The 25,865-nt window shown below is 45.3% G+C and overlaps 2 protein-coding genes across 5 annotated transcripts; both read right to left on the minus strand.

Annotated features, from left to right (window-relative positions):
- Positions 1 to 22: 22 nt before the first annotated feature.
- Positions 23 to 21,449, minus strand: TRIM54 (tripartite motif containing 54). 4 transcript variants are annotated; one of them, XM_041756484.1, is made up of 9 exons: positions 20,943 to 21,444; positions 4,882 to 5,054; positions 4,193 to 4,364; positions 2,554 to 2,649; positions 1,648 to 1,881; positions 1,368 to 1,390; positions 1,132 to 1,256; positions 881 to 973; positions 23 to 417 (listed from the first exon to the last, which is right to left on the minus strand). In XM_041756484.1, the coding sequence occupies exons 1-9, from the start codon at positions 21,108 to 21,110 to the stop codon at positions 335 to 337; spliced, it is 1,167 nt and encodes a 388-aa protein (XP_041612418.1). In that variant the 5' UTR covers positions 21,111 to 21,444; the 3' UTR covers positions 23 to 334. The 4 variants fall into 4 exon arrangements, with proteins under 4 accessions (XP_041612418.1, XP_041612419.1, XP_041612417.1 ...); XM_041756485.1 differs by lacking the exon at positions 23 to 417 and adding an exon at positions 425 to 578 and having other exon boundaries at positions 20,943 to 21,442; XM_041756483.1 differs by lacking the exon at positions 23 to 417 and having other exon boundaries at positions 599 to 973; positions 1,368 to 1,387; positions 20,943 to 21,449.
- Positions 21,450 to 23,607: 2,158 nt separating this feature from the next.
- DNAJC5G (DnaJ heat shock protein family (Hsp40) member C5 gamma) lies at positions 23,608 to 25,139 on the minus strand. The gene is given in 5 exon segments (XM_041754321.1): positions 23,608 to 23,660; positions 24,144 to 24,285; positions 24,505 to 24,750; positions 24,752 to 24,770; positions 25,027 to 25,139. Coding segments are annotated over 5 exon segments (573 nt in total).
- Between the last annotated feature and the right edge of the window lie 726 nt (positions 25,140 to 25,865).

A 25,865-nucleotide genomic window follows, 5' to 3' on the forward strand; every position in this document is an offset into this window, starting at 1 on the left:
GGCCTAGGGATGCCCTGAGCACTCTGTGCGTCACCAGTTTTTAATAAAAGTGCTGAAGAGCCTTTGGCCTCGGTTGTGGGGCGCAGGGAACTACAGCAGGGTGGGAGCCCGTGGGAAAGTGCGACCTCCCAGGCCGGCGGGGGTGGAACCAGATGCTGGCGCGAGGGCTCGGGCAGAAGGGCCTTCAACCGGGGTCCGCATCTCCATCGTTCCCCCAGTAACTCAGGTGCTGGTGCCGCCGCACCACCCCGACCCTTTATCCTTGGCACCGAGCTCGCCAAACCGTGCTTGATATCAAGGAGATGCCCCGCAGGGGTCATTCCACTTCCGTCCCTCAAATGGGCCCGGATCCGGGGAAGGGCAGGGTGGTGATGGGGTCACTCGGAAGCCGAGACTGAGAGTGAGCAGTGAAAGGAGCTGCGGGTCAGAACACATTAGCCCTTTATTGAGCCCCTCCCCCGCGGCTGGGCGCCGAGCTGGGTGGCGCAGCGGTCTCTGAGCAGGTCCTCCCCGACCCCAGCGCCGGGCCCCAGGTGCGCGGGCTCCCCAACAGGGAGCAGCTCAGTGCCCGCCAGTGCCTGGGAAAGAAAGGTCGGTGGGCGGGCGTTCTAGAGGAACAAGGCAGCTCCGAACCCCAGCTCACCCCTTTTGCCCCAGCCACGTGGCTTTCTCCTCTACCTCCCGACCCAACCTGGTCTCCCAAAGCCCCAGAGGAAAGGCTGGTGGGAAAGAGAGTGTACTTCTGCACGCGCGCTAGGGGGCGCCCCTCCCGCTGGGGGTGGGGAGGCCACCAAAGATCGCTGGCGCGGCAGGGAGGCCTCACTGCAGAGGGGCCCGGGGCGTCGAGCCAGCCCCGCCAGGCCCCTCGGGCCACACTCACCTTCCGGCCCATCCGGCCGCTCTTCCTCCGGCCCTGCGCTGCCCTCTTCCCCGTCCAATGCCACCTCCTCATCCTCTTCCTCCCCGGAAGCGCCTGTCCCCCAGGAAGACCCCGTGAGGTGGAGTCCCTGCTTCTCTGGCCGCGACCCCCCCCCCCGTCCCCCGTCCCCCGTCCCCCGTCCCCTTTCCCCGCGTCGCCTCGGGACGCCCAGTCCCAGCGCCCGCCGCCCCCTCCCATCCTCACTCCCTCACCGGGCTGGAAGTCGATGGTCCTCAGCATTTCGGCCACGTGCTCCACGCTCACGGTGAACTGCTCCATGCTTTCATAGCCCGGTTCTGGCCGTCCTGCCAGCTCCACTTTCGACATTGTCCCGACCCTGCGGCGCGGCAGCCGCTCAGCTGGAGTCGCCGCAGCACCCTCACCCCGCTCTGCGGGGCAGCCGAGCCCAGGCAGCCCCTTCTTTGCCTCTCCCGCTCCGCCTACTCACTTATTGATCAGCTCCTTGGCCTGCTGCAGGGAAGAAGGGAGGGTGAGCGTAAGCACCGTGCCAAGCGCTGGCAAAGTCCCATTGCTGGCGCCTACAGTCCTGCAGGGTAGGCGCGGATGCATATCCCGGGTCGTTGAGGAGAAAACAGACTCAGACGGGGTGACTTGCCCGAGGCCGTGGGGCAGTTGGGTGCCAGAGGTAAGACTGGAGCCCAGCCCTCCTGGTGCCAAGGCCCCCACTGCCGCCACTCTGCGGCCTCCCTCCCTCCCCCAGCGCCCACCTGGAGGTACAGCGCCATCTGTGGCTCCTCCATGGACTGGATGGCGGACTCCACGAGCTTAGAGGAGGCTTCTAGGTGGTCTCCATACTGGCGGATGAGGCCCCGGACGCGCTGCAGCTTCTCCTCCTGCTCGCGGGCCAGCGCCTGCAGCAGCTCGGCCTTGCGCTCCTCCAGCACGGAGCACAGGGCCTCGAACCTCTGGTTAAGCAGCTGCTTCTGCCTCCGGCTGTTGTCCTGAAAGAGCGGAGCAAGGATAAGATTTCTAGCTGGGAGAGCACGCACCTACTTGTCCCACTCCCCAGTAAACAGGCGGCACAGACAGGAAGGAAAGTACCCCACCCATAGCCACGGGCTGTTGATAACCCAGGTCTTTTCAGTAATACCAATTACAAGATTTTTAAAAATTGGGATATAATTGACTTTTAGCATTATATTAGTTTCAGATGTACAATGTAGTGAAATGTACATATTGTGAAATGATCATATTTCACATATTGTACATATTGTACATATTCACATATTGTACATATTGTGAAATGATCACAAGTCTAGTTATCTATCATTACATATAGTTACAATTTTTTTTCTTGTGAAAACTTGAGATTTTCTCTCTTTAGCAAATACAATATTTTAAAGGAGTTCAGAAGTATCTCTGGTCCTAGTTTTTACTTATATTATCTCATTTAATTCTCAAAAATATCCAGTGAGGTAGCCATCATATTATTCTCATTATCATTATTTTATATGTTTAAAACAAAGCATAGAGAAGTGAAGTAACTGGACCAAAGTCACGGAGCTAGCCTGGGAACTCAAATCTAGTAGCTTGGCTAAGCATATCCCACTAATTGTGATTCCCTCCTCCACCAGGAACCCAGAAATTTCCTCTCTCTCCCAGCCCAGACTCACCTCGATGGTCTGGCACACTTCCTCCATCTGTGTGATCACTGCTTGCACACGGTCGTTGCCCGCCACCAGCATTGCGATGCCATCACTGAGCTCGCTCTGCCACACACACAGGCCAGCACTTAGAGCTGGAGGACGCTGTCTAGAGCTGTACCCCTCCCACCCCAGCCAGGGCTGCCTAGGAGAGGACTGCCCCTCCACTCCACCAGCAGTGTAGCTATTCCAGAGATCTAGTGGCTTGGTACTGTCCAAGAAGTGTGAAAGCACATTTGTGGATTCTGGAAGGAGATGGAAAGAGGAGGGCCTCCATCAACAAATGAGAAAGGGAAAGACATTTGCCAAATATCCACCAATTGCCAGGCCCTGGGCTAAATGCTTCATCTGTAGATTCATGCCTTCCATCAATTCAGAAAAATTCTTCGTAATTATTCCTTAGGATACTATTACATCATCTCCATTCTCTTTATTTGCTCATTCTGTGACTCTGAGGAGACATATGTGCTCATCCTTCTCATCTCCCAGTGCTGCATCCTAGGGTACTTTTTCAGGCCTGCCTTCCTGTTTGCTAATTCTTTCTTCAGAGGAATCTGTCATTTAATTTACCCTTTGGATGTCTTATTTCAACAATCACATTTTCATTTTTAAAAGCTCTATTTGGCTCTTTGTTAAATCTGCATGTTAAAAATAAAATCTATTATTGCTAAGGTTTTATTCCATCCTTTTAAGAAAGCATTTTATGCACAGTAATTCCCAATTCTTTAATATTTTCAATATCTGAATTCCTCAGAGGTCTAATCTCTAATTTTGGTTTCTACCGACTTCACTCAGGTACACTTCTTTCTGTATCTTCACTTTTGAATTAATATTTTGTTGTTCTTAATCTAAGGAAACCCCAAGAGCCTAAATTGGGTGGGTTTCCTCCACGCAGATTCTGCATTTGCTTTTGTCAAAAGCCGGTGGCACATCTGACTACCTTAGTTCCTGAGATTCCAGTTTAACCCAAGATTTGTGGAGGTCTTCAGTTCAGATGTCCACCTTTCAGGAGTCTGGAGGCATAGTCTCAGCTGTCTAGCTCAGGAATACTGCCAATATTTGTCCTCTGATATAATTTTTATTTCCCTTTTTTAAAAGATTCATTTTGTTCATGAAAGAGAGAGACTAGGGGGAGGGGCAGAGGGAGAGGATCTCAAAGTAGAGCATGGAGCCCAACATGCAGCTTGATCTCACAAACCTGAAATCATGACCTGATTTGAAATCAAGAGTCAGATGCTCAACCGACCGAGCCACACGGGTGCCCCACTGATATATTTTTAAAATTATGTTTTATGTCAAATGTAGTTGTGTGGTAGTGAGAGGGCCTGGAGAGTATCTAGGCTGCCAAACTGAAGTTACTTGTATCCATCTAATTGTATCCTTAAAATAACTTTACAAGTTGGCATTTTCACCCTCATTTTATAAGTGAGGAAAGTCAGGGTCAGAGAGGTCAAGTGACTTACCTAAGGTCACACTGAGTCATGCATAGAACTGGGACTGTAGCCCTGATCTGCCAGCCTTTAAAACCAAGTGGAATGAGAGGCTGAAGTTGGAGACCCTGTTCACTGTCCCCAGCCCCACCATGCCTGCTCCCTCCACTGCTTGATACCTTCTGACGTTTGTAAATGGTGGGCAGTGGGGCCACCTCACAGTCCTTGTGGGCACCGAAGACCTTACAGAGAGAGCAGGTGGGCACTTCGCAGCTCAGGCAGTAGATATTGATCTTCTCCTCTTCGTGCTCCTCACACATGAGGTGCTGCTCGGCCTTGGAGTGCAGTGGCCTGGAGGGGAGCGGGCAGGGTGGCAGAAGGGTCAAGGGTCAGGGGCCAGGCTGGAGAGAGGTGGGTCCTATGATTGTGGGGCCCCAGGAATACCTTCTCTTCAGCCTTTGCCAGCTACCAGTCACAGCTGGGGCTGGGGCTGGGGCTGAGCAGGTGAGTGACTTCCATAGTGCTCTTCATTAGAGGAATACAAAGAGCTAGATTCGAGAACAGCCTCTATTCCAGGGGGCAAGGAAGTCTCACAGGGCAGGACGTCACAGAGGGCTGGCAAGGACTTTGCTGGTGGACCACCAGCCACTCCCCAGCTGGAGAGGGTGCAAGGGAAGCATGACCAGGATCAGAGACACCTGAGCTGGGTGACCTGGGGCAAGTCCTTCCCCCTCCTAGGGTCCAGCGCTCTTATCTCTAAACTAAAGAAACAGGCTGGTCATTTCAGCCCTTCCCTTTTGGCTGATGAGTTCCCCCTCTGTGTCCCAGGCCCTGCTCCTTAGAGAGACAAGAGGTCCCGACAGCTCACCGGGAAGACTCCTGCTTGTAAATGTCGATAATGTTCTCTACTAGCAGATTTCGCTGCAGGCCATACACACCATGTCTGTCCAGGACAACCTCATGCCTGCAAGATGGGCAGCGGAAACGGCCTCCTGAAGACACGGTGGTGGAGCCCCGGGATTGCCACAGAGGGTTCGAGGCCTATAGAGACAAGTAGCATGAGAGAACAGGCAGTGAGGCAGGCATGAGGGAACAGGGAGGAGGCAGGAGGAAAGGTCAGGAAAGGGCTGAGGTGCAGGAGAATGGTGGAAGAAGAGACATCAGCTCTTTCCAATGGCGGGGCCTTCCTCCTCTGAGAGCAGCTCAGATGGGTAGCCATGGAGATCTTATTTCCCACTTTTGCCTCATTACTTCTTAAGTATCCCTGCACCCAGAGCCTAACTTTGGTCAAGGCCCAGTCAGGATGGAATCTCTTCAAAGAGGCCCAGCTTGCACATGTGGGGAGACACTGATGTTGACAGGAAGGCTAAGATTGGAAATGGATTCTGTGGTGCAGGCGATGTCCTCCTGAGGCTCTCTTGGACCACATCTGGGGGAGATTCTCTGGAGCCGTTGGCAGGGAAGTTGAAACAAATGCTGAACAATGGGGCACACAAGCCATGTCATGCTGGGTAATTCTAGGAAACTATTTTAGAGACTGTGAGTCAGGACTGCTGCCCCTAACACTGTTCTACTGTGTAAATTTGAGCAAGCATTCAATCTCTGTAAAATTAAGGACTAGATTGAATTATTTATTCTACAACAAATATTAAGCATGCCAGGTAATTGTAAGGGGATAAGATATAAACAAACACATCCCTGCCCTAAAGGCAAGCAAACCCAGCAAACCGACAACTACATCCAGCAGGCTGGGTGTTATGATAAGAGTGAGCTCAGGGATCCCTGGGTGGCGCAGCGGTTTGGCACCTGCCTTTGGCCCAGGGCGCGATCCTGGAGACCCGGGATCGAATCCCACATCGGGCTCCCGGTACGTGGAGCCTGCTTCTCCCTCTGCTGTGTCTCTGCCTCTCTCTGTCTCTGTCTCTGTGTGACTATCATAAATAAAAAAATTAAAAAAAAAAAGAGTGAGCTCAGAAGGAAGATTTACAAGAGATGGTCATCACTTACACCTCTAAGAGAACTTGCTCCATCCCATCCTAAAAGCAAGAACCCTGCCATGGTCCAGGCCACAGATGGTTGGCTCAGAGTTGAGAAAGTGATCACCTGATCCAAGCAGAACCAATCAAATTTTCTCTCCAGAATTTGGAATTGAAACCGGGAGGTGGCGGTGGCTAGACCACTTGCAGCTTTGAAACTGAAAAGACCTGTGGAGTTAGGCAAAAAGCTGACTGTGGCCACCTGTAGTCTTGTGCAACTGGAAGTGGAAAGTGGGAGGGGTCAGAAAGTGTGAACAGAAAAGTGTCACAGAAGACAAAAGAGTCCCCTTATGGACAGCAGCAGAGATAAGAGACTGGCAGAGACTGCTTGTTCTTCCATATTCACCTTGTCTTCAATAATAGAGCCTCTGAATTTTTTAACCAAGACACATGGAATAAAGGCTGTGTGTGCAAGCCTCCCTTCCAGCTGAGTGTGACCAGGCGACTGCATTCTGGGATGTAGATAGCAATGTTTTGTGCCATTTCTAGGAAGTGTCTTTAATGGGAGGGGCACGGCCTACTCTTTTCTCCTTCCTGCTGGCTGGAATGAAGATGGAATGGCTCAAGTTGAAGCAGCCATGTTGAGCCAGGAGGTAGTCACACGATGACAATGGCAACAAGATAAAAGAAGTGAGTCTCTGATGAAGCAGTCCTGGACTGCCTACCTATATTTCTGCTTGAGAGAAGAAACACATTTTTAGCTTCCTTAAGCCAGTGCTATTTTGGGTTTTCTGTCATTTATTGGAGAACCTAGTCTTGACTGGCTGGAAGACCATGGACTCAGAGAGAGTGATGAAGAAAATAGTCACCTATGACTTTGAAAATTTAGATGTATTTCCTGTGGGTGAGTTTGATGAAATTCTCCAAATCCTTATGCTGGTTATCAGCCAGAGGGCCCCTTATGTGTGTGTGACAGCACCCAGAATACATAGAGGGCATCCAAGTCCACGGTCTTGTTTGAACCTTTAAAAGCAAGAGATGTAGACAAGGCAGGAAACGTGGCTCCTGTGAAGTGCGCAAACCTGTCTTGGCAAGAGTGACTGGCATGCCACAAATGTCACATTTTGGGGGGATTTCTTGTAAATTATAAGAAGTTAACACTTCAGGCCATCATAAAGCCAAATGGTTTAATTTGAGATTATCCAAGGTTGTGTCTGTGCCTTTGTCCTTCTCCATAGCTAGAATTGTATTAATACTGCCAAGTTTAGTTTAGGGAATGGGTTAAAGTGTAAGAACACCTGGCTTTTGCTTAATACAATTAGCTTTCATTATTTATAATACAAGTGAGTAAGGATGTGTTGGGAGAACCCTAACCCTGGAGGGATCTTACTTCTCTTTGATTAGCTGGTGGCTAGCATCTGAAGGTGCTCAGTGAATGTTTGAATGGCTGGAAAGGGGGCAATATTCTAAAGTCTTAGGGCAGAGCACAAACTTCTGAGTAGTGTCTTTCACCTACCTTCCTCCCACACTATCTCCCCCCTTTCTCCATACTCATTATTTAACATTTGACACATGTTTTGAGGGCCTATTATGTATTGAGCACCACGCTATGGGCTTCCCAGGCATTATTGAATTTAACCCTCAAGAATTTCTTGTAAATATGGTGGAGAAAATGAACATTTATTCCCTCACTTGGACTATAGGAGCTATAGTAACAGTGGCTAATTGGGCACATACTTTATGCCAGGTTTTGCTCTAAGTCCTTTTATTTGTATTAACTCATTTAAGCCTCTTATCAACCTTATGAAATAGGTACTACTATTAGCTGCATTTCAAAGATAGGAAATTGTAGCCGAGAGATGTTAAATCAATTGCTCACGGTCATCAGATAATGGGTGGCAGAACCAATATTTGAACTCAAGCACTCTGACCCCAGAGTCCACCCTAAAAATCAATATACCACATTGTCAGATGCAATAAAATTGAGGCCACCTGAAGAATGATGCCCAGAGCTAACATTTGCCTCTCTGAATCTCAGGCTAAACAGATTTTAGTGAATCTGTTTAACCAACCCTTCATAAAGGAAAGGAAAAACAATGTAAGTCAGCTGTGCTACTGTGGACTGATGTTATTTGAGCAGAGATAAACAAAATATGAGCCATCAAACCCAAACCCAACAAAGCAAGATAAGGGCCCAGCTTGCAACCAGAATGACCTATTTGTCTGTGAAAAGGAAAGGAAATAGCTCAAATCTCAGGGAGACTTCCTCCCATGGATTTCCACATGCTCCCCAGACAGACAGTTCCTCAGATTATGTGTGAAAAGTGTTCTGAGGCAACAGAACCAAACTTAGACACTCAGTTGCCTACTAATCCAGGTCATACCCCTCTAATTCACCAAAGAAGCCAAAGGACTAAACAGAGATTGCAAATCAATGATAATATCTAGCTAGCCAGTTTACATTTAAGTGAACAGTGGAAGAAAGCCAAGGTAAACAGAGGGTTGAGTAAAGGATTCACCCTCAGCCTCAAATAGAACTACCCCTATTCAAAGAGGAATGGCAAGCAGAAAGGATCCAATAGGAGATATAAGCCAAGATAATAAATTTAAAAAGAAAAGAAAGAAAAAAGAGGCATGACAAGCAAAGGACAGAGGAAGAATATTTTGGAAGAAGAATTGCTCTAAGAAACTCTTTCAGGGGATCCCTGGGTGGTGCAGCGGTTTGGCGCCTGCCTTTGGCCCAGGGCGCGATCCTGGAGACCCGGGATCGAATCCCACATCGGGCTCCCGGTGCATGGAGCCTGCTTCTCCCTCTGCCTGTGTCTCTGCCTGTCTCTCTCTCTCTCTCTGTGACTATAATACATAAATAATAAATAAAATAAAAAAAAAATCTTTAAAAAAAAAAAAAAAAGAAACTCTTTCAGTCTAACCTTTTTAAAGAAATGAAGAAAACATAGTCTCTTTGATTAAAGAAGAGATGTAAGTAAAGGGGCACTGGGTGGCTCAGTTGGCTAAAGTGGCTGACTCTTGATTTCAGATCATTGATTTCAGATCAGATCAGATCATTGATCATGATCTCAGGGTTGTGTGGTTGAGCCCCGCATCTGGCTCTGTGCTTTATGCTGAGTTTTCTTGTCTCTTTCCCTCTGCTCCTTGCCACCACCCACACCCTGTGTGTGCGCACTCTCTCTCATGCTCAATAAATAAATAAAACCTTTTTTTTAAAAAAAAAAAAAAAGAAGAGCTATAAGTGATCAGAGCTAGAGAAGAGAATTGAACTGGCAGAATTAAGAAATCATGTAAAATATCTTATCAGCATAGAAACAAAATCCACATTTGACACTATAGTGGGAAGTAGAATGCATGACGCTGATAGAAGTCACATAGATGGTAGTGGAAAATAGCAGGATAAAAGTAATCAGGACTACATGGTACGGTATGGGTCACCCTTGAGGACATTGTGCTAGGTGAAATCAGCCTATCACGAAAGGACAAATATTGCATGATCCCTCTTATATGAGGTACCTGAAATAGTCAAATTCACAGAGATAAAAAGTAGGATGGTGGTTGCCAGGGCCTAGGGAGTGTGGCAGTGGGTTGTTATTTTAGTGGGTACAGAGTTTCAGTTTGGAATGGTTATACAACCATGTGAATATAGTTAATGACATTGAACTACACACTAAAGAATAGTTAAGATGATAAACATATATTATGCATTGTGCCACAATCTTTAAAAAGTAGGTTGGTTTTTTTTATTGTTGTTTTTTAAAAGATTTACTCATTGGAGAGAAGGGGAGAGAGAGAGTGAAGGGAGGGGCAGAGAGAGAATCCCCAAGTAGATCCCCTGCTGAGTGCTCAATCTTGAGACCCCATGAGATCACAATTCCATGAGATCACTGATGAACCCAAACAAGAATTCAGGTGCTTAACCAACTGAGCCACCTAAGTGCCCCTAAAATTTTTTTTAAAAAACCCTTCAGACTCAGGTGGACCAGAAAGCACACTACCTCTTCCCCACTTGCCCTGCCAGTAAAGACATTTCAGCAGCTCATCCCATTGGCTAATCACTGCCATTCTCTTGGGACCCAGGGGTCTGAGAGACAATCGGTATCAGCAAATCCAATCTAAATCCTTTGTTTGAAGAGCACCTTTCTGGAGAGCTGGAGAGCTCCATAGCAGGTAGTAGGGAGGGGTCACACCTCTGCTTTCTTTGCAGTTTGGCTGGTGCTGCTCCCTGGAGCAGGTACTACAGCCCACCACAGGTTTCCCAGCCATCCACGGGTCCCATAGTCTCCTGCCAAAGCTCAGGTCCTCCTGTCATATCCTACCGGGGCGAGCTGGCTGGCTTTCCTCTTAAGCTCCAGGGCATCCCCTCCTTTCTGTGATTGCTTCAGCACTGTTTCCTCTACCCACCTCCATGCCCCACATCCTTTGCTAGTCAGTCCCTGGCATGCATATGTGTGTGTGTCTGCGTTTGTGTGTGCGCACGCACGTGCACCCTTTCACACTACGGCTAAATGTGACTAATAATGAAATAGTTGAGTTTATCTTTTTTTTAATATTTTTATTGTTTTATTCCTGAGAGACACACACACACAGAGGTAGAGACACAGGCAGAGGGAGAAGCAGGCTCCATGCAGGAAGCCTGATGTGGGACTCCATCTTGGGACTCCATCTTGGGACTCCATCTTGGGACTCCAGGGTCATGCTCTGGGCCAAAGACAGGCATTAAACCACTGAGCCACCCAGCGATCCCCCAGTTAAGTTTATCTTTTGGGTTTTCCATGCTCTTTAATTCTTGGCACATTCATGTTGCTTAGAGGCCCACTCTGTGTTATCCGTGAGCTAGCTCAGTGTTTCCCCAAGTATGGTATACATACTGATGACAGGCATGAAGATTTTAGGTGGTATAAGGATGGACACTGAAAATTTTCATGTATTTATTTTGTGCATATTAGAAAAAATAACCAGTCCATATAGCTAGTGATTTTTCGAGGATTTTGTCATTTAGAATGAAGATCAAGTAAATATTTAATACGCTTTAAAAGTGAGTCCTTTTAAGCAGAAATAATCAATCATAGCACAGGTGGTATACAGCTATGGCAAAAATTAGGAAGGCAAAACGAGAATGAAATCTGGGGAGTCACTCTAACCCTTTCCTGACTCCCTCCTCAATCGAAACTTGTCTCAGGTACCTTTTTTTTTTTTTTTTTTTGCAAATGCTGGGTGATTATTTTGAGAAAGTCATCTATACTGGATATATGGATAAAATTGTTACCCTTTCTTGGTAATATTTCTATATTTTATTATTATTTTTAAAGATTTTATTTATTTGGGAGAGCAAGAGAGCACAAGCAGAGGGAGAGAGAGAAACAAGCTCCATGCTGAGCAGGGAGCCAAGACCCTGGGATCATGACCTGAGCCAAAGGCAGATGCTTAACTCACTAAGCCACCCAGACACCCCATCATTTCTATATTTTAACAGAAGGCATTTAAAGCAGCACAATAAATGGAAAGTAGCAATGATCTGAAGATCTGGATTTGGATTTGCCATTTATGACCTTAGGAAAACAATTTCTCTCAGGGTCTCAATCTCCTCATATCTAAAAAGAAGGATCTGCATTTAGCACCTCCTCCAAAGGCTGAGGTTCCCTGAGCAATGGGCCTCGATGGATATAATATGGTTAAGAATTTCAGATGCCAGGGCACCTGGGTGGCTCAGTGGTTGAGCACCTGCTTTCCACTCAGGTCATGATCCCAGGGTCCTCGGATGGAGTCCCCCATCAGGCTCCCTGGAGGGAGCCTACTTCTCCCTCTGCTTGTGTCTCTGCCTCTCTCTCTGTATTTCTCATGAATAAATAAATAAAATCTTAAAAAAAAAAAAAAGAATTTCAGATACCCTGACCTGTGAGGGTATCTGCCTGTGGGATGGGGAAGGGAGCTGGTGGTTTTTATAACAACCTTGCCCTCTCACACCACTGAGGCCACTATCTCTAACTTTGACTCCTGTGATCCAAGGTCTCTCTTGTTTGTGCTTCCCCATAGCTATCCATGGAGGACCCTGTTGCTGTCAGATATAAGTAGTTCCTGAAATCCCATCTCTGAAATAGTCCTAGTGTGTTTAGATGGATTTATATGTTCTATCACTTGTATTATCTATGAGGTTTGAATTTTATATAATACACCTGTACTATTTTTGTAATCATAATAAATAATAATTTCTTTTCATATTGGAAATATACTGGTTATTTGACAGTAGAAGAACAATTAAATAAGTTATGGAATTATTATGCAATTATCTTTAGCACAGTTCTTCATAGCCCAGGGAGATACTCATGTTATGATTTTATTTTTTATTTTTATTTTTATTTTTTTTTTAAAGATTTTATTTATTTATTCTTGAGAGATAGAAGGAGAGACAGAGCCAGAGACACAGGCAGAGGGAGGAGCAGGCTCCATGCACCGGGAGCCCGACGTGGGATTCGATCCCGGGTCTCCAGGATCGCGCCCTGGGCCAAAGGCAGGCGCCAAACCGTTGCGCCACCCAGGGATCCCCTCATGTTATGATTTTAAATGAAAAAAGTAGGATATAAATTTATAAATAGGATCCCAATTTTGAAATGGGTGATTTAAAAATTTTCTTCTTTGTGTTCATCTACATTTCTCAAATTTCACTCAATAGGGAATCACTTTTAAAATGCATAAAAATAAAAGTTAAATATTTTTTCAATAATTATTACTGAGAATTGTGGGTTATTCCTTCCTTTTTTTAAAAATAATTTCCAAATTTTGTGCAAAGACTTTGAGGGTGGGCAGCCAGGGTGGCTCAGCGGTTTGGCGCCTGCCTTCAGCCCAGGGCCTGATCCTGGAGACCTGTGATCGAGTCCCATGTCGGGCTCCCTGCATGAAGTCTGCTTCTCCCTCTGCCTGTGTCTCTGCCTCTCTCTCTGTGTGTCTATATGAATAAATAAATAAAATCTTAAAAAAAAAAAAGACTTTGAGGTTTGAAAAAGAACTTTTACTTTTTAAAAATTCGGGGTGCCTACTGGCTCAGTTGGTGGAGCATACGACTCTTGATCTTGGGGTTGAGTTCCAGCACCACGTCCGATGTGGTACTTAAGAAAAAATAAAATAAAATATTAAAAAATGCAATGCTCAGTCCTGACATGACTGGAAAGGGGGCGCCAGAGTGCCATAAAAACCACGAAGATAAACCACTAGAACTGTAAAGAACCATGGTGGTTCAAGGGAGGGGATGTTCAAGAAGTACCATTTGAAGACAGTACACAGGTAGCAGACGGCTAGGGTAGTAAAGAGTTTTAGGAGACCAGAGAGACTATAGGATTTTAAACTACAAACTGTGGAGTCATGGGGGGGGGGGGCAGCTAGAAAGGTAAGTTTTTAAAAGAAGGGCTTTCAAATGTTATTTATTAATTTATTTAGATATTTTATTTATTTTCTTATTTATTATTATTTTTTAAAGGACTTTATTTATTCATGAGAGATACAGAGACATAGGCAGAGGGAGATGCAGGCTCCCTGTGAAAAGCCTGATGTGGGACTCGATTCCGGAATTCTGGGATCACAGCCTGAGCCAATGGCCGACACTCAACCACTGAGCCACCCAGGCATCCCAATTTTATTTATTTTAGAGAGAGAGAAAGAGAGAGATTGGGGAGAGGGGCAAGGGAGAGACTCCTCAAGCAGACTCCCATTGAGCACAGAGCCCGATGCAGGGCTCAATCTCATGACCCATGAGATAATGATCTGAGCTGAAAGCAAGGGTTAGATGCTTAATGTACTGAACCACCCAAGCATCCCTTTTAAATTTTATTTTTTAAAAATTATGGTAAAATCAAAGGGCTTTGAATTCAAGGGTAAAGATCTGAACTTAATTTTGTAGGCAAGGTTTCTGAACTAGGAGAGAAAATGAGAGTGAATATTAATCTAGGCGAGGTAATTTAGATAGGTGTGAAGAGAGAGAGAGGTTAAAGGCACAGATCAATTGGGAAGCAAGTGCCATAGTCAAAGCAAGTCATGGGCCTACCCTCAGGGAGGGGCAGTTATCTTGGAAAGATGAGGGATGCCAGAGGTAGATCAGTAGGGCTGACCATTCACATAGACATGGTTAGGTCAGGGGCAGAAGAGAAAGTCAAAGACTATTCAGGCATTTCAAGCCTGATACTTGGGAAGATGCTGGTGCCTGAAATGCAAGAGTATTTAACTTGGGGACTGCAGCCCCCAAAGATCCTTGACTAGATTTCTGTAAACACGGATGACAAAAAAAAAAAAATCACACCTTGATTTTCACTAGCCTTTAGCAGAAACTGGGCATTTCCTTAGTTATAAAGGTAAGCAACAAACCACAGTAGTTTTAGTGGTATTTTGTTGCCCACAGAAATCACAGGCATTTTCACATCACATTATTGTTGTTGCTCAAATATCCAAAAATAATTTATGCTTATCACTACTTCTAAACTACTTGAAGTCCACTGCTTGATCTAGTGATTGAATATGTTAATCCAGAAGCAAATACATTACTCTATCAAACATGTTCTAATTACTCTGGTAATTTATTCCAGTGCTTCTCAAGCTTGTATTCATTACTGCTCCTTCCAGGAATCTTTTAAGACATCCCCTGCCCCCAATATCAATTCCTTCCCCCATTAACTTTTAGTGCCAAAAAACTACAAAAGCGAAACTCATAGAAGCATAGAGTAGAAAGGTGGTTCCCAGTATTGGGGGAAATGAGGAGATTCTGGTCAAAGGGTGCACACTTTCCATTATAAGATGAATCAGTTCTGGAGATCTGATGTATAGCATGGTGACTGGAATTAGTCATGATATATTGTATACTTGGCAACTGCTAAGAGAGCAGTAGACCATACACACAGTGGTAACTATGTGAGGGAATGGATATGTTAAGTCACTTGGTTATGGTGATTATTTCACAATATCAAATACTTAAATTTGCACATGTCAAATATGTATAATTTTGTCAATTATATCTCAATGAAGTTGGGGAGAACTTTTACATGAAAGTAAAAATTAAATAAAAATTTTAAAATAAAATCATAACAAGAAATTCTAATGCTGTGGATATACTTGGGGCAATATCAGCCCTGTTGAGAATGTATGAGAATGCATGCTGTGTTCTAATATGATCCAGTGTCTTTATAATCATAGGAGTTACATTTCATGCATTTAAAAATATTTTTCTTACATAAGCCACAGACATTGCCTTTAGGGCCCACAGGCTTTACAAACTGACAAAGGGGTCCATGGCCCAAAAATAGATTACTTCCTGCTCTGATTGTAAGTCCTACATGGTCTCACCACACACAGGAATCTCACATACTAAGGTGTGGACGGCAACATGCTTACGATACCTTCATAGCTGATCGTCTCTACATTGGACTAACGATCTCTCAACTGACAAATAGCAAGTTAGCAAAATCCCATCTTCTGCTTCTGTTTATCTATTTAAAGACTAAGAAATAACACTGTATGTTAACTGGAATTAAAATAAAAACAGTAAAAAAAAAAGATACAAGTTTTTGTAGATGACTGTGTAGAAGCACAGGGAATAGACCTGCTCTGAACTCAATAAACTACACTGGATATAATGCATCTTTGAATTAACATCTTCTTTAAGATATAAACTTTTGTAAACAATTGTGTAGAGACATACGGCAATAGACCCGTACTTAACTCAAAAAAGGACTGAAAAAATAACTGATGGGCTCTATTGCACACAGAAATGTCTTTGTTCTTTCCTGAGATCTTACATTTTCACAAGAAAGTCAGCCCCATAGAGCAAAATTTCCTGTGCCAATGAGATGATGTGTAGAGACTCTAGGTAATAGAAGACCTAGATTTATGTCCCTGCTCTGTCCCTCTGTTTGTATGTCTATGTAAAATGGAAATCACATCCATTCTATCTAACTCAAATGGAATCACTCATGTGAACGTACTCTGTAAGTGATAAAGCATTGCACAAAGAGTTGTTAACAATCCTAAGAGTATATGACCACAGAGAACCACAGGACATGAAATAACTATTCTTTCTCTACTGTGGAGGATGAAATGGAATGGAGTAAATAAATAGAATTTAATTCTAGGCTATGTTCAAGGCTTTTGTGTGGCATACATGCCAAGAGATGTCTTTTAGGCTATATGGTACTTCCTTTTTTTTTTTTTGGTAATGTTTCATAGCATCTAATAGAAATGTTCCATCTAGCGGTGCTGGGTGGCTTGAATGGTTTGGCACCTGCCTTCGGCTCAAGTCATGATCCCAGGGGCCTGGGATAGAGCCCCACATTGAGCCACACACCAGGCTCCTTGCTCAGCAGGGAACCTGCCTTTTCCCTCTCCCTCTGCCCTTCCCCCTGCTTATGCTCTCTCATGCTCTCTCTCTCTCTCTCTCTCTCTCTCTCTCTGTCAAGTAAATAAATAAAATCTTTTTAAAGAGAGAAATGTTCCATCTAGAAAGATGCTCTATGAGTTCGGGGGTGGGGGGGTGTGGAGGCTATCTCCCCCAAAATGGTGATCTGGCCAATGATGAATAGTGGACCATGCAGGTGTTCTGAGCCAGATCTTCAGAGTATACTGGAGAAACCACAGGAAAATGGTAGACAGAAGACCAGACATTTGGAAAAATATTGTAGAGTCTTGGAAGAATTCAGATGTCGGCAAAAGCTGAGCTGTGGGTAGGAGAGGAATTCTTAGTGGAGGGCTGGCTCTGCCTGACCTAGCAAAGAGCCTGGCACCAAGGCTCTGTGACAGGAGACTGGCTGGAAGGAAGACTGAAAAGCAGAAGAGTGAGTCAAAGTTAGGACACTGGTAACAGAATAAAAAATGCTTTAAAAAGGAAAATCCAGGGATGGCTGGCTGGCTTAGTCAGAAGAGCATGCTACTCTTGATCTCAGTAATGTGAGTTCGAGCCCCATGATGGGTGTAGAGATTACTAAAAAAATTAGTGAATAAACTTAAAAAAAAAAAAAAAAGAAACCCATAATAAGGTTTCTTGAATTTGTGAAATCAGATTGTTAGAATTACAAGGATGTTAAAGCATCCTTTTAATCTATATGTCAACAGGCTTGAGAGGTAAAATAGCCTGACTGACATCACATGACAAGAAAGGAAGAAGCTGGTGGGATCAGAACCCAGGAGCTAGTCTCAGTCTAGGTTTTTGTTCTCCATTAAGTAAGTTTCTTCCATCAAGTAGGCAAGATCCTTAACTCTGCTACAAGGTAAATGGCATTCACAAACTCTCAGTGAACTGATTTCTCATAAAGGAGACCTGCCATGGTTGGGCTCCGGAGGTCCTGGTGCCCTCAGGAGATGGGCCTCTCCTTGATGACAGCAGGTCTTTACAATGAACCGATAAGGAATTAGATTTCAGGGTGGAGTGAAACAGAAGTCATAGCTTTCCCAGGCTGCCCTTTATTAGAGCAGGTGGCCCTTTTCTTCATATGCTCATATCTGCAAATCTCTCCCTAAATGGACACCTTCCAGAAAAGCTGTTCCTCAACAACCTTCTTCTAAGGCCTTCTGGTTGTCTGTTAAATTACAACAGGTTGCAGCTCATAAACAAGTGCCCACAGTGAAGTGGGGGCAGGTATAAAAATAAACTGAAGGCTTGCTTAAAGGAGTTTAGGAGTGAATAGAGTTTACAAATACAGAAACGCATGGGAAGATGTTTGTGTCAAATTCCCACACCAACAGCTTTCCTCTAGTCAAAGTGCTTGGTAGCTGAGTGGGTGCAAGTGTTGAGAAAGAGGGAGGGAGAAATTAGAGGGGGTTAATGTGATATTTCGGTGTCTTTTCCCTTTAAATTCAGAGTGAGGGAGAGAAGTATTACAGTTCTAAATAAAACTAGTTAAATTGTGATGGCAGCTATATAAAGATATGCATGGCCACAGGAGCTTGAAAGTAATACACAAATGCGAAAATCACTGTGTTGGGGGAGGTAGGATTCTGGATGATTTTCTCCCAAACCCTTAATACTGTTCAACATTTTCAATTAAAAGTTTTAACTTTCCAGATTTTTTTCCTGGCTCTCTAATTAACCCGATGTTATAAAATCACAATTCTCTAAACTTCTTTTATTTAAAAAAAAATTTTAATGTTTAAGTAACCTCTACACCTAACGTGGGCCTGAACTCACAACCCCGAGATCAAGATCAAGATCTCATGCTCTACCAACTGAGTCAGCAAGGTGCCCCACAATACCCTAAAATTCTAGTTTGTTGTCCATCACAGCAGTTTTTAGGACAGCAAAACACTGGACACCATCTAAATGTTTCAGAGGACTGATTTAAATAGACTGCAGTCCAATCATAACAATGGAACACTATGCAACCATTTATTTATTTATTTATAGAGTGAGAGTGGGGGAAGGGTAGGGAGAGGCAGAGGGAGAGGAAGAAAGAGAATTTCAAGCAGGACCCAGGCTCAACCTCACACAGGGTTTTGATCTCATGATCCTGAGATCATGACCTGAGCCACAATCAAGAGTCAGAAGCTTAACAGACTGAGCCACCCAAGCACACTTCTGCAGCCATTTTAAAATGAAAATGTGGATCTGAATGTGTGCAGATGGAATAACTACAGAAAGAGTAAGTGAACAAAAGCAGATGTAGGACAATGAGTGTAATTTAAACACACAAACATAGGTGGACCTATCCATGGAAAATCTCTGGGAGGGTACCCAAGAAAATTGGAAATGGCTACCTCTATTTGGAGAAGGGAAGTGAGAGCCTGAGGTAGTCATTTTTCATGCTATAAACTCCTATACTATTTTTTAAAGTGTGTGTGTGTGTGTGACACTGGTATAACTTTTATAAGTTCTATTAACTTTCTAGGCAATGTTCTCAGGGTATTCTTCCTAAGTGGTTTTAAGATAGAGTTACCAAAAGTCTTATTCTTGTTCCCATACTTAGAAAACAGACAATCTGATTATGCCTACAGTTGTCAAAATGTGGAGGCAATGTGTGAAAAAACTAAATATGCTCATCTTTCAGAGGGAGAACTACTGAGATGTATATACATAAGTGCAGCCAAAGAACTGGGTCAGCCTCCCACCAGGCTGCCCCAAATAAAGCAGAGCAAGGAAATGAGCTGTTCACTCTTCTCCTTGGTGGGGGATGCCCAGGGGTGCTCTGCACTTTAAAAGAGACATATCAGTCCAGATCCACAGAACCATCTCAAAGTTCTGGGAACCATGTTGTTTCCCAAACATTCTGCATAGGGTTCAGCCCAGTCTCAGTTCTCTCTGGGTCCAATCAGTATTTCAGAGCTTTACGGCACCAAAATGGTGCACCTGGATATAGAGCACTGACTAGAACAAGGGAGGCCACTTAAACATTCTGTAGCCTCCATACAGAGAGCTTTTCCCTGGGACCCTCTGCCCGATGATACTATATGCTTCGTACTTTGATACTCTGGTGGCTTTTTTTTTTTTTTTAATAGGACAGATTACCTTCACTTTCAAAACTTGTCTTTGCTTTCATGTATTTCCAGATCTAATGGAAGGATGTTTCACTACAAATTCATGAAAAGTGATGGCAAAACCTTGCTGCCATTCCCTCCTAGGCATCTGACTGAAGGATGTTCAGAAATGTACTTAGCCTGAGGAAAACTAAAATAGTGGGCAAGGCGAAGCCTCTAGTACATGACTTGATGTCCAGGATAAGCAGACAGAGCAGTCAGCCCTTCCCAGAGAGGGAAAATCACTGGCTCTGAGATATTCTGGAGCCAAACAATGTAACGGCAGGCTAAGACACAGAAGAATAGGAGATGGGAATGGGCTTCAACAGGAAGATGGCAGACTGCCAAGGATAGGTCACAGAGCACAGCTATGGGACAGCCTGACTTAGCCAGCCCATTATTTTTTCCCAAACATGCTGCCCCAAAGAACTGGGAAAAAAAAAAAAAAAAGCATTTTCTTGGTTAACTTTAAAATCATTTGTGTTCAACACATTTCTCCCTGAATTCTGATACAGGTGAAGAATATATGTTAGTGATGTTCCTTAACACTGCCCTGCCTACTAAGCTAGCTAGCTCTGGTTTATTCAGATATTTTACTTCATTTACAAGGGGTGTGTGTGTGTGTGTGTGTGTGTGTGTGTATGCAGCTTTTCCCCTTACTTTCTCTGATCTTTCTTCCAGTGGCAGAGGTCAAAATAGAAAATCCGTTTATAAACCATTCTGGTATATGCTGCATTTCTTTTTGAAACCAGTAGCTAAAATGACATCTGTGAATTTGATTAGCTATGCTTTGCCCCATGACCGCACATAAACCAAAGCTGGTTGCATTTCTCTGCATTCTCTCTACTTAAGTGACCACAGTGCTTTTTAACCAGCAGGCCCCTTTATTGACCAATCTGGAGTGGGGCACAGGTGTGAACTTTAGTTGGGGAGAATTCCCAATCTCCTACCCACTCCCACTCTGCCCCAAAAGATGGATGTGCTAAGCTTGGCCTCAAATACAAATACTTTCATCATGGACTGTGCTCATAGGGCTTATTTTTTAATGTTTCATTATCTCATTGATATTTTCTCCAAATCTTCCATATCATTCTCAAAATCTGAAACTCTAGACTGGAATACAGGGTCCAGTACAGATTGTTAAGCAGCTTAGGGTAGGACCACCTCCCTCCCAGTTTCTAGTTTCTATGGGGGTCTTCTCTCCTGCAGATACCAGCTTTCCAGCTGCTGTCCAGGCATGCATAGGCTGTCCTTGCCAGCCTGCAGAGCAGCTGCTGACTCATGCTTACTTTGGGATCTACTAGGACCCCGAATCTTCTGCTCTTCTGCCAGGACAGACACCACCCACTTCATAGAGTACTCTGCCCCATCACCTTCTGGTCTCAGCTCTGACCTGATTAGAAGTCTCCCACAAATCTGCACTGCTTTACCTGGCCCTGCCCTCCCCCGATCCCTGGCCCACCTGGAAGACATCGTTGGCACACTTTCGGCACAGGTTGTGCTGGCAGGGCAGGATCACCACCGGTTTGGAGAACATCTCCAGGCAGATGGGGCAAATGAGCTGCTTCTCCAGGTTGTCCATGCTATGTGCATCCCCTAGCAGCGGCTTGAAACCCACTGTGAAGTTCATCCCCTCAGCGATTATGCCTGCCCTGGCCTTGGCCCTAGTCCTGGCCTTCCCTCACTGCCCCTGGACCCTTCCTCGTTTACTTTAGACAGCCCGTAGATTCTTATGTTCCCTTCTACTGCTCACTCTTGAAATAGCTCTGCTATCTCTCCTGTCCCTTCCTCCAACAATTCACCTCGTCTTCAGATAGCTGTTTTCAGATACTTCTCTTTCTCTATTCCTTGCTCAGTACCCCAACCAGGCACATGTAGCTTTATCTGTCCCTCCCTTCCTGAATGATTCTGTCCCTGAAAATTTCTCCTTTTGTTCCCCAAATGATTCTTGTTCACTCTATGGGCAGTACTGTTTGTCCCTCACTTCCCAGAGAGGAGATTAATTTTAACATGGGGGTGGGGAACAAGGGGCATCTGCATGACATTCCAACTCCCAATTTAGCTCATGTAAGGCGAGCCACAGCTGTCACCAAGTGAGTGACCCTGACTCACTCAGGAATGGGTGACTGTCATAAGAGCAGGAGTGAGCTCCACTGCTTATGGTGAAAGGTGGGTCTGCAAAGATGTCAAGCTCTCACGCTCAGTAGGCTCTGGTGAGCCCCTGACCCCCATGCTCTGGTGTGGGCTCTTCTTCCAGGGCAACAATGCAGAATCTAAAATGGCCTGGATGAGAACCATACATGGCTCAGGGTGGAAGGAGAGATCTCAAAACCTAGTCAGGACCTCCAAGGCTCAACCTGTGATCCTCACCCTGTTCCGCTGAACCCTGTGATTCAAAACAGGGGCATCAGACACTAGAGGGAAAGACTCTGGTCCAACACTTCCGGTCCATTCTTGTTCTCGCCTAGAACTTTCTTGTATCACCCTAGGAAAAGAAGCTAAGGGCGCTAGAGCTGGCAACTGCCCCAGGGCCTGGAACGACCTCATGAGCATGCCTCTGAGAAAGTGTGGGAATCTGGTCCATGAACACATCACTGGAGCAACTCCAAGGACTTTAAATTTGTTGGGAAATCAAGAGAAGTTGAGCTGAGCAGAAAGGACCTGAGTGCCAGGAACCTATTTTGGGCACCAGGGGAATTGGTCTCCAGGGAAATTTTAGAGCACTGACAAAGTCATAATCACAAGGCTCCAGGAAGCCTCTGCCCCAACTCTATAGTTGTTCTGGACTCCTCCTTTCCAAAGCAGGCTGGTCTCAAATAGGGGCAACACACCCTCTGTCTTTTTCTCCCATGGGCCTTTTGCTCTATCCCAGGCATGATTCGTCTTTTTGAGGTCCAACAAATGCATTGGGTTGGACAAAAGATCGTTTATTTACTGACATTTCTTAGTCCCTCTCCCAGTCAGGAGAGAGAAGTTTGAGGAGTTACTCAGTTCTGACCTTGGGTGGATGGGAAATAAATGGTGTGGAGAGGTTACCAAACAGGCAGTATGAAGAGGCACGAATGGGGAAAGGGTCTGTAAAAGTAGTATCTTTTCCCTATAAAATGTTTCATGCCCATTTTAAGAACAACATATATGGTGATAAGCCTGCATAAGATGTGGTAAAAAGGATGGAGGCAAGCAACCACTGATGTATGAACTTTGGTCAGCCCACAGGACCCATGGTGAGGAGTGTTGTGCTGTGGTGGAGTCCAGACAGAATCCAAAGGTGAGATAACTACCTCTACACCTCAAATGCATTCATACTTTGCCTGAGCTGAGTCATGGTGGCATAGAATGAGGCTGACAACATCAAGTGCATGGGCACCAGGAGAAGTGAGACCAGCCCCAGAAAGGTGTGCTGGTATAGGAATGAGGCTGATGCTAAAAGTTTTTGGTGCAGTGTTGCAACAAAGGAGGGTTAGCTGATAGAGCAGCTCTGGGATAGGAACCACCCTGCTCAGTTATCAGGATCTTGGTGGAGATACTACAAGTGGCTCAGGGCCCCTACCAGCTGAAATTGGCTCAAATCCCAAGGCACAGGAAAAAAGAGTGCACAGGAAAAAGAATGCTCACCACTGTCTGAGAAGTCATAAGGGTAGGGATGGGAGGGCTGTTATCTAAACAGATTAAAATTGGGACTCGAGCTAAAAAGAATAGCTGGGTGACCTTGTATTGCCCAGGTCAGTGGTATCATCAAGGACAGAGGTGGTATCCTCACTGGGATAGATGCCATCAATGCTTCCGAAGTTGGGATTCTTATAAAAAAAAGGGGAGGGGGAATCAGGGTCAATGTCAGGACAGGGCTATTTGCTCCTCTCTTCAACGTGTCCAGTGGGATGGGCAGGCACCCTTTGCTGGGTCAGCACCTGTGGGCAAAAGAGGTTGGCATCTTATTAACCAGAAGGAACGATGACCCAGAATTCAAAGCAAGCTCCCTGTGGGTAAGGATATAAACACCTGAAGTCTATAGTATAAGATACAAACTTTCTACTAATGACTCATTACAAGTTAGTGTATGTTTTTTTCTTATCCTTTGATTATTGCCGCATTTTAGCTTCCATATATACCTCACTCCTCTTCATATTTTAGAAATCATCTTCGCTATCATCTTCCCCTCTTCTAAAATTTCTTTTGTTTCCTATGATGGAATTTGAAAAACATATACAATTACTTAGTAACAATTTTGAATATAGTGGTGAGAAAACCATTACCCTGCAGTTACACATCAGCATCACTAGGTGGCACTAGAGTGAACTTCAGTCAAGCCTCACTTTAATTCCTTGGGATGGAGATGATCTCAGACACCTCATCTCCCCTCCCAGTAAAGGCAATAAACATCATCCTCTAGCTTGTCTTCAACTACCGCCTTTTCTAGATACTCTCCCACCATTCCTTACCTTAACTGCCACCCCATTCCTTAGCCTAACAGTCATGAGAGGCCAATATTACATTCAAACCATCAGTTTTGGCATAAGCCCCTCAGAGTATATCCCCTTCTCTTTCTTCACTTTACCTCAAAACCGACTTGAGACTCCCACACTAGGTGTTCAGAGTTTCACCCCCAACAATTTCTTTCATTCCTAATCCAGCTCTTACCTCAGAATCTGTCTATGGCTCTCACCTGACCTCGGAGGCTGATTCTGGACATTCTGCTGATACCTTTTGGCAACCTCCTCAGATGGTGGCTTAAGTGTTCCACAGCAAAAGCAGCAGCAGCAGCAGCAACAGCAACAGGTGAGCAGAGCGCACAGGAGGACAAGTGTCTGAAAGGTAGGAAAGGATGGCCTCAACCCAGCAGTTCTTTTTTTTTTTTTTCAACCCAGCAGTTCTTAGTTCCATTTCACTCCCCTCCCTCAATCCCCTTAGCACCAAGAAAATGAATAAACAGAAGGATCTGTCCTGGGAGAGAAGGGTCAGCTATTGGACAAGAGGAGGGCCACTCCTCCTTCCTTATACTTAAGGGACTAGGAACAATTGTATACCTTGAACCAACAACTATTCATCGTAAAATAGTAAGTGACGCCTTCTTCGCCAAAGTGATCATATATATATATTCCCAATGAGCCATGCCGGTCGTAGATTTTCCGCTTCTTAGGGTCACTCAGTATGGAGTGGGCTGTGTTGATCTCTTTGAATATTTCTGCTGCTTGAGCATCCCCTGGATTCTTGTCTGGATGATACTTCAAGGCCAGTTTCCTACCCAGGCAATACCCAAAAGGAGGGTGGGGAGAGGATGGTGGGGGAATGGCTGGGGAAGGAGGTAGGATGAATGACAGGGATAGGTCTCTAGGTGAAAAGAAGAATGCATGAGATGTGGTGCAAAGGATGGAGGCAAGCAGCCCACATCTAAATTCCTGGCCATGCCACATTGAAAAGGATGATGGCCCCATGTGACCCAAAGTGAAGGCTTGAGGATTTAACAATGGGTCAGAAAGCAAGGTAGAAAGAGAAGGGCTTAAGGCGGTGGGGCATTCTGGGGTTTAATAAGAGGCTGATGTTTGAACCTGTAAGCCTTTTTGATGTCTTCAGGTGAGGCACCTTTCTTAAGCTCCAGCACGGCATAGAGAGTTGTCCCACTTTTGGACAGCTGGCGAGCTGCTTCATCCAAATGAGACATGATCTGGGTCAGAGGGGAAGAAGCATTTGTGAGAACTTCCACAGGCGAGGCCACAGAGGAGTGAACTTCCAGTGACAGGAAACTCGTTGCCTTCTGGGTCTAGGTAGGTAAAATGACTACAAAGAGACAAGTATAAGACAACAATGAGTGGGCTCTGTGACTGGCAGGAAGGTGCAGGTGACCAGAAAAGACATCTAAATTTAAATGTTAAAGAGCAAACATCTCCTTGCATTTCCCAGCGTCCTTCAGCTACCCAGCCCTCCAGACAAGGGGAGGTCTAAACCATGGGAAGAGAGTGATTTTGTCTGGAACTACTAGTACCTTAGGCAAACAGCCCTGGCCCTGTCCAAGCTCACTGCTGGGTTGGAAAGACCAGGGCAGCCCTGTCCTTGAACAGGTTGGGTCAGGAAGCCGGGAGAGGCACAATTTTCAAGGGAGAAACAATTCAGACCAAACCCTGAGCCACCAAAGAGAAATCAGGTGTCTTAAAGTGGCAGTGCTGCCACAAGGCCAGAGACGTTCTTCTTTTCTCTGGCCTCCGCTCTCAAACCTCAGAGATGGGGCAGCGGGGAGAACACGGTGATGATTCAAGGGATGAGGACCACAGCGAAAGGGGTAACTGTGGGGGCCCCGATCGGCCTGAGACCGGGGAGCAGGGAGGCTTGGGAGGCTGTGGCCCATGAGGGCCAAGGCAACATGCTCAGAAGGGAAAGCTCTGGTTCCCAG

This window comes from Vulpes lagopus, chromosome 5, assembly GCF_018345385.1.
Source record: "Vulpes lagopus strain Blue_001 chromosome 5, ASM1834538v1, whole genome shotgun sequence".
In the NCBI taxonomy this organism is placed as follows: Eukaryota; Metazoa; Chordata; class Mammalia; order Carnivora; family Canidae; genus Vulpes; species Vulpes lagopus.

Bases quoted from the DNA above. Each gene is read 5' to 3' on its own strand.
- TRIM54 (XM_041756482.1), bottom strand. From the start codon at position 21,110: ATGAACTTCACAGTGGGTTTCAAGCCGCTGCTAGGGGATGCACATAGC. The intron at 1,882-2,553 runs GTGAGTCTGGGC...CCGCTCTTTCAG, and splicing joins AAGTGTGCCAGACCATCGAG to GACAACAGCCGGAGGCAGAA. The intron at 1,257-1,367 runs GTGAGTAGGCGG...GCCGCGCCGCAG, and splicing joins GCCAAGGAGCTGATCAATAA to GGTCGGGACAATGTCGAAAG.